This window comes from Periophthalmus magnuspinnatus, chromosome 4 (assembly GCF_009829125.3).
Source record: "Periophthalmus magnuspinnatus isolate fPerMag1 chromosome 4, fPerMag1.2.pri, whole genome shotgun sequence".
Taxonomy (NCBI): Eukaryota; Metazoa; Chordata; class Actinopteri; order Gobiiformes; family Gobiidae; genus Periophthalmus; species Periophthalmus magnuspinnatus.
This window is the reverse complement of record NC_047129.1, coordinates 17574937-17590375: the sequence shown is the minus strand read 5'-3', so window position 1 is coordinate 17590375 and position 15439 is coordinate 17574937. Positions and strand designations below refer to the sequence as shown.

The 15439-nt window shown below is 39.8% G+C and overlaps 1 protein-coding gene across 1 annotated transcript in view; it reads left to right on the top strand.

The window, feature by feature from the left end:
• Nucleotides 1-15439, top strand: part of gmds (GDP-mannose 4,6-dehydratase) — a 171195-nt gene that overhangs the window by 43931 nt on the left and 111825 nt on the right. Inside the window, exons 5-6 of the mRNA XM_033965615.2 lie at nucleotides 6877-7069; nucleotides 9641-9745. Of these exons, the coding sequence (XP_033821506.1) occupies nucleotides 6877-7069; nucleotides 9641-9745 (298 nt within the window). The remainder of the gene's footprint in view (nucleotides 1-6876; nucleotides 7070-9640; nucleotides 9746-15439) is intronic.

Below are 15439 nucleotides of genomic sequence, written 5' to 3'. Positions count from 1 at the left end.
TCCTCGGTCGGAACAGGGCGGGCAGAGTGCTTGTGTAATACATAATGCCGGATCACAATCTGGCCTCCATTTTGGTCCCATGGCTCTGTGACAGCTACCAGAGCCGAGAGCGCTGCCTCCTGCCTCATGACTGCGGCCGGCCTATGTATTTATGGGTGTTCTTGTGGTTTTAGGCCAGAGACGTAGCACCTGCACGGGCGGTGGTCCCTCTGCTTCGCTATTTAGAGCGGCAGTGTATATGTGCATGTGGTCTGTGGTGTTTGGGCGCACAAGGACAGTATTCATCAATCTGGGGGTGGGGTGAGGAGTGGGGGTCCAAAGCTAGATTTAAATGCCATTTAAATGGGCAGTAGCTCAGTTGGTAGAGTGTTTGTCCACTGATCTGAAGGTTGGCAGTTCGAATCCGGCTCTCGATGTAAACATCATCGGTTGAGCAGTCAGATCCACTGGCCCCAGGTTAGCGGTGCGATTCCAGCTCCCACAGATAAATGCTGTTGTTGTGTCTTTGGGCAAGACACTTAACCCAGCTTGAATGTAAACGAGTGAGTGGTTCCTTGATGTAAAGCGTTTTTTACTACTACCGCTGCATCTATTGCTATTATTATTAATACTACTATTACTACTATTACTACTACTTCTACTTCTACTTCTTCTTTACTACTCTACCAGTACTACTACCACTACTTCTATACTGCTGTTCACCACTACTACCACTACTTTTACTACTACTACCACTAGTAGCACTACGTCTACTACCACTACTTCTACAACTTCTATTACTACTACCCTTTTACTACTATTCCTAATAGTACTATTATTACTGTTCCTTGATGTAAAGTGGTTTCAGTACCTTGAAGGTGGAAAAGCACTGTATAAAAATTTGCCTATTTACCTTTTACCAAAAGGGCAGAGCTGGCAGGCCTTGGGGGGAGTCACCTTTGCCCCCTGCCTCTCTAATCAAATGATTATCCGGGGTGCTATTGTAGCCAAATGGATTTGCAGAGGTAGTTAAGGTAGTATCGGCAGTATCGGGGGTGATGGAGGTGTAAAGAGGTTAAATTTGGTAGCAGTAGGGGGTCTCTTGTGTGGGGGTCCCTCTCTCACCTCTACCCTGTGTGTTACTTTGAAGTCAGCAGATAAAGAGTGTGAGGAAACACACGAGCACAGGGGCTGATGTTATCAAAGAGGAAAAGAGGTTTGAGAGTCACACAGATGTTCACTGTCTTCCTCTTGGGCACCTGGTGCTGCTTACAAAATCCAGCTCAACTGTGTTCTACCATTACCTACTATTAAGTCTACTACTACTAAACCTACTGCTACTATTAGACCAACTATTACTACTAGGCCTACTATTACTGTTAGACTTACTACTACTACTAGACCTACTACTATTAGGCCTACTACTACTACTGCTACTGCTATTACTACTATTTTAGTACTGTTGCTACTACTGCTTTGAACTTTCAACCAGCTAATAAAGAGTGTGCAGAAACACGCTGTGTTGGGACTGAGGTGTTTGGGATAATCACACAGATGTTCACTTATAGTCTTCTTCCTGGGCCACAGAGCATAAGCACAGGCAAAATCAAAAAGGGTTTATCTCATTTAAATTTGTATTTTTCCCCAAAGCTTTGACATAATGAAATTCTTTCTATTTTCCAACCCTATTATTGTTTTTTGTTGAATAATTTTAAGTACTTTTACCTGTAAATTGACAGATTGGATCACTTCATTTATTATTATACATCTTCCCAATTGATGTAACCTTATGAAATTTCCCGCACATAATTCCAGCTGCTCATTTTTTCCCTAAACAGATCAAGAGTTTGTCAAATCAGTGTCCAAGTCATTTCCCTTCTGGATCAATTAAGTCTTAAGTCTGGGTCTACCTGCTTCACAAGTGCAGAGATAACACAGCACCGCCAGGCAGACAGGGACTTTCCACAGTCTGCACCGTCTGACAGCCAGTCCATGGCCGTATGAGCCTGCTCCAACACACACTCTTGCTCCCTTTGTATCTCTCTCTCTCTCTCTCTCTCTCTCTCTCTCTCTCTCTCACTCTGTCTCTCTCTCTCTCCCTTCTTTTTTTCTTTCTATATTCTTCTCTCTCTTTGTCTCTCTTAATATGTTTTTCTCTTTCTGTCTCTCTTTTTCTCTCTGTCTGTTTCTCTCCTTTCTCTCTCTTTCATCTCTTTTCCTTCTCGCTCTCACTCTCTTCCGTCTTTCTCTTGTCTGTCATGCTCTCCTGTTTCTCTCTGTATCTTCTCTCTCTCTCCTCTCTCCTCTCTCTCTCTCACTCTTCTCTCTTTCTCTCCATCCTTCTTTTTTATCTCTCTGTCTGTGTCTCCCTCTATGTTGCTCTCTCCCTCTTTTTTCTCTCTCCTCCCTCTCTCTTCCGTCTTTTCTCTTTCTCTCTTCCTCTCTCTTCCGTCTTTTCTCTTTCTTTCTCCCTCTCTCTCTCGTATCTCTCCACACTTGTGCCCATCCTTCCTGTCTGGCTGTTTGTCTTGTATTTGTGCATTGCCATAGCTGCAGCACACTGTGCTAAGAGTGCAGACAAAACACTGACATCCATGAAAAAGAGTCTCTCATTGGGTCTCCCTGTATAAATAAAGATAAATAAATAAATCGATGGCAGTACTGGGGGTCTGATTTTTATTTTGCTATTGTATCCGTAAATGAAGATATGAACATCAATAACAGACATATACACCTCCTTTCCTTGAAGGTCGCTCCTGCTAGCAGCAGGTTTGATTGACAGTGTTGCTAAGCGCCCACTCCATGCTAAACCAGCGGTACAGGTGGGAAGGGGCGTTACTTTCAACTGCCTTGCTCTGGGTTAACTCTTTGGTTGCTATGATACTTGCGGTCGGAATTCCAAATAAAGAAATTTGGCTCCAAATTGGCCCCTATAACTGCTAGCTTTGATAAGCTTCATTTGACTGGAGCCGAAAGCTATGGGTGATGTCACATTCATTTAGTCCACTTTTTTATACAGGCTATGGCCCCGACTGAAAAGCAAAAACACCAGGCTAATATTTATACAGAGCTGCTACAATTCTGCTAATAAGGGCGCTGCCGTTTAACCTTATAGACTGCTAACCTTAGATACTATACTGGTTCTATATGGCATCCTTGGTATTTTAGATAAGGATCATGTAATGAATGTTAATTATAAAGAGTTTGGCTTCGTCTCCTCTACGCTCATATTGATGCAGGTATTGATGGAATGAGAGGGGTGTGTGCTGTTGATTGTGAGAGTGACTCAGATACCAGAGCACTGATGACTTTTTTGGCTGGATCCCTGTACATGTAGTCACTTGGTTTTGTGGAGTGGCCTCATTGAACCATTTTAAGCACACCTTTGTTTGGAAACACACAAGACGTGCTTTGTGCGTGATGCAATATCAACCGTACGTGCTCATTTTTTTTATTCCATTCGTCTCATGCAAATATTTCACACCCATTATAACAGAGCAAGAATAAGTAATTGCCTGTGTTTTTTCAAAGTGACATAGTTCTAACAGTATCTGACAGGAGGAGATGGAGATAGCGGTGTGTTTGGGTGATTTGCGTGGGCCGGATTACAGCAACTGTAGCTTAGCCACACCACTGAAGAAAACATACTCCACGACTGGGACTGGAGCGGTCTCTTTGTTTTGGTTTCATTCATTGTGAAATCCAACTTGGAATTATTTTTGACACACGACCATAGACTGTATAAAGAAGTGGGCTAAGTGAGTGTGACGTCATCCATAGCATTCGGCTCAAATGAAGCTCATCGAGGCTAGCAATTAAAGAACGAATTTTGGAACCGAGTTCCTTATTTTGAATTCTGACTGCGAGCATCATAGCAACCAAAGAGCCAATCATGAGCAAGGCTGTTGCAGGTAATGCCCCTTCCTGCTGGCACTGCTGGTTTAGCAGGGAGCAGGTGCTTAACAACGCTGTCAATCAAACCTGGTGATAATGCTAGCGGGAGTGACCTCGGGGAAAGAAGTCGTATGACTTCTCTATTGTTAATGTTCATATCTTGATTAATGGGCACAATAGCAGAATAAAACAAACAAAATGACAAGCCTGACAGCAGCAGTTTCAGAGAGAACGGCTACAGTTTTTCAATAGAAAGTCAATTGGAGCCATAAGTGTGTCCATGCTCACTTCCTGTTTGGAACGCGGTGACTAGCGGGTTAGCGATGTTGATTTATATATACAATCTAAGCACATGACACATGCGATGGGTGACATGGCAGTAAAGTAATGCATAAATCCCTCTTATTGCATTATAATGTATTATTTATTTTTTCTAATCTGACTCGAGCCTTAGAACAAAACGGTCCCAGAGTGAAAAAAGACATGGCAAGCACTGACTCTTGTTTTTGTTTGTATCTGCTGTAAAATGTGTTGTGTTGTTAAACTGTGTTGTTTTTGAGTCATTAAGTTGAGTTTGAGAAAAGTGTAAATTGCTGCGGTGTAATTCACACTGATGTCTTATTCCCTGTCCTCCTCCCACTCCCTGTCATCCCGTGTTTGATTCGTTTGTTTGTGGTTGGCAGGAATTGTTGTCAATAATTAAATGTTGTGTTGAGACAGAACCACGGCCTAATACGTAATCTGAGACTCATTACATCAGGCTTATTACATCCTTCGCCAGCAATTTAATTACCAACAACAAATGATGTGTTCATTTTAGCCTCTGAAGTATCTACAGTGGTAAACACTTTTACACATGTGTATTACAGTGAAGTATCAGATGTGGCAATGTGCAAAATACTGCAGAGTAAGTAGTATTTAACTATTATTATAATAGAGTTATTATTGTAGAGCAGTAGTTTTCTCTGATTGTCCAAATGCTCTTTCCTCCAGCACATACACTCTGTGCAGGTATGCACCAAGGTCATGGCTGAATAAAGCAGCTTATATTTTTACATCTGTCACTGTGGACCCCCCACCCCCCGCACACACGCGCACACGCAGACACTTGCACACACATGCATACACACACACACAGGCACACACACGGTCACAGACACACATGCACACATTAAGTTGCATTCCCCACTTTCAAGCATGCATTTCAATCAGCCTGAGAGCAGGAAAGAAGTGAAACCGCTGCCCGTCGTCTCTACATTTAGAGCTTTTAAACGGCTCGTTTCTTTCACGTTGGAATATTTGCTCGCCGACAGACCCCCAAAGCTTCGAGTCTGGCTGGATTCCCAGAACAGAACAATATCTGCCAGGTCGGCGAGGGGCCCCGCCACCCCAGACTGGAGTACGCAAACGTTTGGCCTTTAAACCGTCAGCGCCCAGGCCTTGCCTTACATAATGACAGAGAATGGAGGCATTAAGGCAATTTGTTTGATTTAAGTTGTCAAGGTGTCCTGGACCCTGCCCCTCTCAGCTGGTTTTGATACCCCAAGAGTGTGTCCCGGGCCTCAGCGGTGGAAGAAAAACAGCAGAAATGCCTCACACAGACAGTGTAGAGGGCTGGATAAAGAGGGAGGTAGCAGCGTATAATAAGGTTTATGAGGTCCAGAGAGAGCAGTGTTACTGTAGGAGGAGCCCCCTGCACACTCCACAGCTCATATGAACACTTGTATCGTCTGCTGCAGTTTTAGGCCCAAAGGAGCTAACACACTCTGACACTGGCTCCAGCCAGCCTGACCTGGAAACCATGCACTGGTTACATGTGTGCTCTGGTCTGACAGAAGAATTTCATTTAAAATGACCAAATGCAAAGGTCATGATGGTGCCAATAAAATCTCATTTTGATTTAATATAACATTGCTTCATATCATATCTTTAATTTTCATATATTTGTATTATGTGTCTAACAGTTGCACAGTTGTCACCTCTCTGTATAGAAAGTGGAATGCAGAGTAAAAAAGACACGTCACAGACTATTAGCTGGAGCCTAGCAGTGTAATTGACCCTGATCAAACCTGCTAAGTGCTGTGTGTGAGTGTGTGCTGAGCTGGGATAGAGGCCCAGTGTTCTCAGGCCTGCTTAAATAAGGGGTCTTTCTCTGTCAGGAGCCTGTGCTGCAGTGGAGGCAGTGGGCACAGTGCTTCCTCAGACCTGGCTCAGGTTGGGCTCTGGCTCTGGCTCAGGCTCAGGCTCAGGCTCAGGCTCAGGCTCTGGCTCTGGCTCTGGCTCTGGCTCTGGTTCAGGCTCTACTCTCTCCAGGTGTGGTACTAAACAGCACGTCTTTAACCGTCATGCCTGATTACGACCCCGGGGCCAAACTGGGCTACACACTTTTCATTTGCACCTAATCCACCCCAAGTGTTCATTCAGCCCCTCCCTCTCTGACCCCTTCTCTACAGGAAACAGGCATTCTGGGAGCTGGAGTGATTTATTCAAGCTTTTACAATTCACATGTTACCCAATAATTTTAGTGGATTCTATTGCAAGTATTTTGAGTGTACCATTATGTACTTTAGTTTCCCCAAATTATTTTAGCAAAAGCTCTTTTGTTTACTTTATTTCCAACCCTTTGAAAGATTATGCAGTTCAGTAAGTAATAAGTAATCAATTTTAAACTAATCAGAAAAAAAAGGTTTGTTGCCATTTCCAGTTAATCAAATTTACAAACTAGGAACTTGATTTGGTGTTATGGTGTGACATAAAACAATGAATTATAATACAAAATATACAGTATGAAAACATAAAAAGGGCATGCAGTAAAATAAGATAAATATAAATACAATTTCCTAGGCAAATACAAAATGTACAGTATGGGCAGGTCAAGAGTGCAAAATAGATTAGTTTTTTTTAAAGTGACAGATTTGGCTCCAAAATCTCTGAACTGATAACAAAATAGCTTAGATTTCTAATTATTAAAAACAAAAAAAATCCTCTCTGATTTATTCTTAGGTGTCCTTCGAGTTGGCTGAGTACACGGCGAATGTGGATGGGGTCGGCACACTCCGGCTCCTAGATGCCATCCAGACGTGTGGGCTGACCACCAGCGTGCGCTTCTACCAGGCCTCCACCAGCGAGCTGTACGGCAAAGTGCAGGAGATCCCCCAAAAAGAGACCACGCCCTTCTACCCCCGCTCACCTTATGGTAACAGCACAGACTATCATTTATGTACTCAAAACTGCCTGTGTTTGTCCTGAATAGTTTTAGAAAGATCACATGGTAATATTAGATCAAATAAGATAAGAGAACCTTTATTTGTCCCACAATGGGGAAATTCCAGTGTTGCAACTCACAGTTCAAGAACAGCAACAGATTAGAAATAGGCACACAAAAATCAAGAACATCAAGATGAATAAATAGACTTAAATGAAACGCATATTAGGACATAGATGCTGCTAAGGTGTTATGTTGAAAATGTACTGTCTAAAAAAGAGTGTTTTATGCTTGTGTTGAGTTTAGGGCTGGGGACTGTATAAAGAGTTAAACCTCCTCCAAAAACTTTAATCAAAAACTGAAAAAAAAAAAGTATTTTGGTACGTTTTTAAGTTACTTGGCATTGTAACTATGTATTAAGGAAATTGTCTTCAAACGGATTTATTTATTTATCGTATTTGTTATTCTAGATAATGATTAATACAGAAAAACTGTACCTAGAAACAGGTGTAATTAAGTACAGTTATCCCCAAAAGTGAAAGGTGCCCAAGAGTCAAGCTTTTTTCTTATAAAAATCAAGTATTACATTTTATGACAACACTACTACACTGATGCAGTGAGTAAAAGTAAAATACTCTACTTAAATATAAATCTTAGGTATCTCTACTTCACTTAAGTACATTTTAAAGTGGATATTTTTTACTTTTACTTCACTACATTTCAGAGCAAGTATCTGTACATTTTTGAATTGGAATGAAAAGTGGATGTATTTTTTATTATTAAGCTGATAAGGCTGATGGATTTATTTTTAACACACTTTTTTTTAATAGTTTGAGCGAAACACACAAATACAAATAAAAACAGGTAGGAAAAAAAACACCAATTCACTTGTTTCTGTTGAACAAAATTTGCACAAATGTCAAAAGTATCAAAAGCAGTACATTTGAAACTTTATTATATCTCAAAATCAGCACAAAATACTTTTATTTTTTACTCTCTAAGTACATTTTGCTTTTACTTAAGTACATTTTTGTCATGTGGTATTTTAAATTTTACTTGTTTTTTTTTTTTTTATCCAGTATCTGTACTTTTACTTAACTAACAAAATTGAGTACTTCATCATCCACCACTGCACCACTGTAACCCATATCTTTCTATAATACAAACATGCAGTTCGCACCAAACGTTGACAGCCCAAACGACTTGATAGCTCTTCTACATTTCTTTACCCTTTTGTTAGTGTCTGTGTGTAAGTGAATAGCGTGGCCAGTCTTTAGCTCTAAATACCAACTGAGCTGCCCAAGGCCAAACGTCTGAGTGACTGCAGCGTTTAACAAAGACACCTTTATATCCAGCGCTCACTTTCAACACGCGGAGCCCGTACACGTGTGCTGCTCCTCGGGTTTCATGTTCTCTGTTGTTTAAATGCTGACACTTTCCCCATCTGTCACCACTCTATCTGCTGCAGCATGGGAGGCACATACCATCATAAGGGAGAGCGCATCGTCTGTTAATTAGTCTTAGGAGAAAGGGGAGTTTTTGTTAGCGACCTTCCTTCACCTCCAGTGTACGCCCTGACCTGTGGCTTAATCAGCGGGTGCCTCCTTTCGCTGGCTCTGGTATTCCCGTCGACGTGCTCGGAGTGGGAGGGAGCACCATGGCGACAGGAAAAAGAGCGGAGGGCTTTTTCTGGTGCGAGCCTGGTTTTGGTCACTCAGCAGGAGTTTGCGGTTGACCTTTTTTGATTATGAAATATGAAGTGATGGTATATGTTTTATTATTGGCTAGTTTGAGTTTTTTTCTTTTTCTTTCAGCCGTTTTAAACTGGAATTCATTTGGCTCTGAGCATTATGAAGACAATTGTGTGTTTTTCTATATCGTCTGGCTAAATAAGACATAAATGTTTACAGTCACAACTCTATTTATTACAACACACCAAGTTTCTGTAAAATAAAATAAAATTACATAGGAATAATAGAATGTTGAACTGCATTTTAATGAGATTCCATAAATATTTTAATAATGATTTAATTATTGATTCATTCAAATAAATACTTTGGATTAATATAGCGCCTTTCAAGACACCCAAACAAGGCACCCTTCAAGGCACTCAAATGAACCACTCACCCATTCACACACATTTATACACAAGTGTACGAAAACATAGGAGGGTTAAGTGTCTTGCCCAAGGACACAATGGCAGCATTCATCTGTGAGAGCTGGAAGCACACCGTCAACCTGTGGGCCAGTGGATCTAACCGCTCAACCAATGATGTTTATGCCAAGAGCGGGATTTGAACCGCCAACACTCTGCCAGCTGAGATAGGGGCACCAAATAAATGCACTGGGTTTACATAGCGACTTTCGAGACACCCAAATCTCTTTATAGTGCTATTATTATTCATTCACTCAATACTTGGTAATGGTAGGCTCCTATTGTAGTCACAGCTGCCCTGAGGTGGACTAACTTGTGTATGTGTTGTTAAAATGTTTACCATCTATAGTCTATAAACTACTCCACATAAAACTAAAGTTGTTTTTTCCCTCATTCCTCGTGTCCAGGTGCTGCTAAACTCTATGCCTATTGGATTGTGGTGAACTTCCGAGAAGCTTACAACATGTTTGCTGTCAACGGGATCCTCTTTAACCATGAGAGCCCACGGAGAGGTCAGTACATTCACTGACCACATAATCCCAGCTGTTCAGTGGGACTTTACAGCATAAAGACATGGTTCACTTGAATATATGAGTACACTTTGATTCAACATTGGAAATTCTGAGGTTCAAAAACACTGGGATTCAACTTTGATACTATGGAAAAGGCTTGATACCAATTGTAGTACCATAATGATGAAAGAGTGTAATTTTCAACACAAAATGAGTAGTTACCTTAATATTCTTATACTTGTTCTGCTGTAGATCAAGACTGTTCTAAAGTCATTCAGTAAAGTCCTTTTTATATGATCTTTTTTCTCAGTATTGACATTTGTTCAAAGGCGTTTTGATTTAGTTTAGATATCAATTTTAGTACTGATTATCCAATCCAATCCACTTTATTTATATAGCACATCTTATAAACAGTTTCCAAAATGTATCACAGATACATTTAAAAATGATACTAATAACAAACAAAAAAAATTACGCATGCACTGAGTTCCTCAGTCAACCATTTCCAGACCACTGGATTTCTTTCTATGGGGCTATGTTAAAGACGTCATGTCTCGAACAAAGATATGGGACATTACTGGACTAAAGCAAAAGATAACACATGCAATTGCAATCACTGATGAGACTATGGTACAGCGAACATGGCAAGAAAAAGAGTTAAGCCTTGATTGTGCTTTGTGCCACTAATTGGGGCCCATATAGATGTATATTATATGAGGTAAAAAAAAAAAAAAGAAGAGAAACCACTGAGCACAATAGAACAAGTCTGATTAAGATCAATTGCCTTTGTTATATATATATTTTTTTATTATAAAGAGACTGTATGGACACCTTGTATATTAGTATTACAGTATCCGTATTCAGATGTCGATACTTTTGACACCTTTAGTACAAAAAGTCTTGTACCACATAACTTTTGCTAGTAATAATTCTAAATATACATGGCCTATATAAAGCCATATTCATCCAGGGTTGTAGTCTGGCTTTTCCTCTTGCTCTGACACATTGTGAGTGGGTTGTGGCCACATTTTTAATAAGTGCTCTGAGCCCTGAGGGTCGCAGCCGCTGGTTTAACCCGATTTACACAGCACCGCGACCCAAAATGAATACCAGATGACTATAGCCTCAGCACTGCACCCGGGTCAGCCGCTCAGGTGTTTATGATTTATCCCCTAATGAAGACCCCGGCCACGACCTCAGCCAAGGTCAAAGGTCACCCAGTGAAGCCTAATGGGTTACCACAGATAGATACGTGTGGGAATTGTGCCAGTTTATACCCAGAGCTTTATAGTTAGCAGTGTTGTCATGACACTAACGTTTCAAACTTTATTTCACTACTAATACCAATTTAGAAACCATTTTAATAATGAATAAAACACTCTTTTTTTTAAACACAAAAGCACGCTAGCTAGCTCACGGTGTCTCAAAGCTCATAGTCACTTTTAGTAAAATCAGAAAACATAAAATAAACATCTATTGAAATTCAAATGAATTAAAATAAAGACTGTCCAGTTATTTTTAAATATATGTATAAATATACTTCAGTTTGTGGTGTTGTTTTAATATGCCTAATTAATATGCCTGATTCTGAAATATTTATTTATTTTAGCACGATTCTGCAAAAACCTCATTGTGTCACTATTTCCTGTCCAGTTTTATCTCTAACAGTGAGGTTAGCAGACACTATTGTGCACAGAGCAAATTAGATGTGTTTTCAGTGAACAAGAATGGTAGTTTCATGGCCTTATACTAGTTCTACTATACTAGGTCTTTTAATTGGGAAAGTTTGTCTTCAATATGTATTATTTTTTAGTATCAGTATTAAAGCTAAACCATTTGGTAAAAATATTGCTACTTTTCTGACCAGCTTTGCACTTGCGAGTAGATCTGCAAAGTTTATTGAAATTAAAATTTCAATTGTGATTAATTCTACAGCCCTAATAAATAAAATACTTCAGTAGTTCAAATGTATTGATTAGTTTCTTGGTATCGTTTTTGTTACAACTTTATATTGGCTAATGCAGACAGAACAAATTCTTTTAATACATTCAACTGGGCAGAAGTCATTTGCTTGTTCTACTTTTATACTTTTGCTTTTAAATTGTAAAATATGTACATTATATGAATAGAAACAATTAAGTCGAAGCATTCCCCCTACAGCTGACCTTTCCAGTTTCATACAGAACAACCTTATATGGGCAAAACGTAATAGCCATTTGAGGCAAGGCGAAAACTTTTGGGTCTTTGGTCAGCTCTTTCTAATCTTCTCTCTCACTCTATTTCTATCTCTCCCTCCAGGCCACACACAGCTTCTTTCCCGCTGTATTTAATTCCCTCTCTCCATTCCATCCCTCGCTCACGTTTTGCAGCAGTCAGCGTTTCTGCAGCAGGCCGTGAGTTTAGTTTTGCCACCACTCTCGGGATTATACGTTGTAGGCCATAATGTACGAACTCGTGTCGTGTTGCCAGATGTGTCTCGGATGCCCAGCACAACCCAGAGGCCAAGTTGCCAATTTACAGGCCTCGCGGTGCCATCTGCTGCCTGGAGGTCTTGGCAAAAAAATTATCCCACAATTTGCTTAGGCCCTAGTTTGGAGTAGAGCTGTGCAATTAATCTAATTTGAATCAAATCAAGGTCCACTTGTTTCAATGATCAACTAGAGGCTTTTTAATGATGAGGTCTACAGCCAATGTGCTGTCAGTAAAAACATGTGGTTTGGACCAGTTAAGAGTTGAGACTTTGGAGGTATAAGTTTGACTATTTTTATTTGTTAAATGGCGCTGATTTATTATCTGTCTGGTAACGTTTAGGAAATTAAGATTGAAAGCCTATTTTTTTGTTTTTATTGAGAAAAATCTAATTAGAAATTGTGATTGGCAAGGCAAAGCAAGGCAAGTGTATTTGTATAGCACAAATCGTACCCAAAGTAATTCAAAGTGCTTTACAGAATAACGCAAACATTGAAATCACAATACAACACATCAAAACATAAATAAATATTGTTAAAAGTATACTAAAGGTCCTATATTACACAATATTTACTCTTGTGAGCTTTAAACCATGTTATTATGTTGTTACCTCGTCAAAAACATACCTCGAGTTGTGTTTTGTTTCATTCGCACAGTTTTGAGTAACATGTTTTGCATTAGTCTGTTTACATCTCCAGCTTGTGATGTCATGAAGCAGTGGTTTTCAAGTTTACAGCTACCTTTTGCCTTTAGTTCAGTAGAGATTGACCATTCCAGGGATGAAGTCATCCAAATGATTCTAGTCAAGGTGTATTTAGTTTAAAAATACAGTGGAGCACTTCCTGTATTACCACTTGACATCACAAGGTGGAACAGATTGTTTTCAGTTTAAAAGAAGTATTCAGCCTAAATATGCAGGGTTTGTGTGTTAAACATGTGTGAATGAAACAAAACATAAGTCCAGGTTTGTTTGTGATGAGGAAACAACATTATAACAGATCAGAAAATGGTGTAATATGGGCCCTTTAAAAGAGAATAGAGCAGAATTAAAACCTTTCAGTCATATGCACAGCTAAACAGAACTGTTTAGAGCCTGGATTTAAGCATTGTCAAAGTAGAGGCCTGTCTTGTGATGAATTCTTTTGTAGTATCCAGATTTTCAGTTTGTCACACATGGTTTAGAAGCAGGATTATATAAACTGCCTTACTTATGTTAGTCATTACCTGGTTGAAGTTACTTCCCAATGCCAGAGACTCCTTATATAGAAGTCTGTGATGTCAGCCTTAGAGTTTCAGTGAAAGTTGACATCACTCCTCCTCCAGGTCAGTTCCCACACACAAATAACGTGTGATGTCATGGCCCTGGTCTGGCTGTGGCTGTGTGAGCGTGCCTTGTGTAGCCACGGATTCCAGTTTGCCATTTATGAGTGAGTTTTTCCTCTGAACAACAAACTTGACTCAGTTGGCTGTGGCACACATAGACATTCATAGACATGAAACTTCTGTATCTCTGCCCATTACAACCGGATCACTTGTCTAACCAATGCTACCCAGAGTTACGTCAGAGCCCCCATATTGAAGTATATTAAGCATTTACTTCATTATATTTATTTAGTCTCCTCACCAGTACCATATAAAAGAGGATGTCTAGTGGTCACTAGATGCTTACCAGAACCACAGCTGAAAAATGGGTTAGGTTTATAAATCTAAATTACTATAGCATTCTGGTGAAAGAAACACATCAAATTTCTTCTGGTTGTTTATTTTCTGAACACAAGAGCTACTGTCAGCGATAACCCACACCAAAACAACAGCAAAACAACAACACTGACAAGTCACTAGAGCCAGTCTCTAAAACAGACCAGTAACTCACCAACAGAACCTTCATATCAACTTATCAGCACAGCAACCGAGTCTTACATACAGAAGTAGTTACATTAACAACATCACATAAACAGATAGAAACAACAAAAAGTGTCAACTCTGAACTAAACACAAAATATCATATCATTACAATCCCACCAAATACACCAAAAGGTTTACACACTCAACAATGACTTTTAACAATGTTTTAAACTCGCGTAAATTATATTCGATTGCTTGGCACCAGCCGACACCCTCTTCTTTGTTCATAATTAGCGATTTTTGAGGGCTAATGCTAACGGGTATAGTGGAAAAAAACAAAAAGCAGGGGACTAGCTCCGATGTTCTGAAATGTTCCTGAACTAGCTGAGTTGCGAAGGTTGACATTATCAGCACTGAACGCCGCATCTACAGCTGTTATTCTTGCTGTAGGGGTGTGGTGTCAAATCATATTGTTGCTGATATACTGTGATATATACAGGGATGATATGAAATTCGGAATATTGTGATGTAATGTGAGCGTACACTTAGGTCTGTCACAGTAACAAACTTTGAATTGCGATATGTTGCTGAAGTAAATATAGATGATAAACAATAGTATTGAAACCAAACCATAAAGTAGAATTATCCTCCAAAAAGTATTCTTAATGTACAATATTGTAAAAAAAAATATGAACTGTAATGAATGAATAACAGAACGCAATTCTTGAGTAAGTAAGTCTTAAGTCGGCTAGCCAGGGAACGTCTTGGGGTTCTACCCAAGGAGCTGAAGGAAGTGTCTGGGGTGAGGTAAGCCTGGAAGTCCCTGCTTAGACTGCTGACCTTGCAAGCCGACCCTGGATAAGTGGAAGAAGATGGATGGAACTCTTAAGTAGTTAGTTTGTAGTAATGAGTCATAGAAGTTCATAATTTGACCTTTGACAGCTCAAATTCCAACGCAGTACAGAAAAATTTCAAAAAACGTCCCACTAGTGCAATGAAAAAATACCACCATAAATATTGACCCTCAAAAATTCCTGTTCCATCTGTCATGTTTTGAGCAATAACTCAGTATAGTTTTAATCATGACAGGCCTACGTACACTGCAGATGATTTTCCTCTTTTTGCAAGGAAAAAGCAGATGTTGCGATATACAAAAAGAGAATATAACATTGTAATTATTTTTAGTTTAGGGCCTATCCCCTTGCCCTGTAGCGTCTTATGAGAGATGCTGTAGAGCAGAGAGGCTTCTCACACTCTGCTCTAGACTAACTGTCCATATGTGGGATTTAATATTAAGCTCTCCTCCGTATCACTATGAATAGCACTTAATTCTTTTTGGAATTTGGCCACGGCTTTTCTCACTGTTTGTGTCTCCCCCTG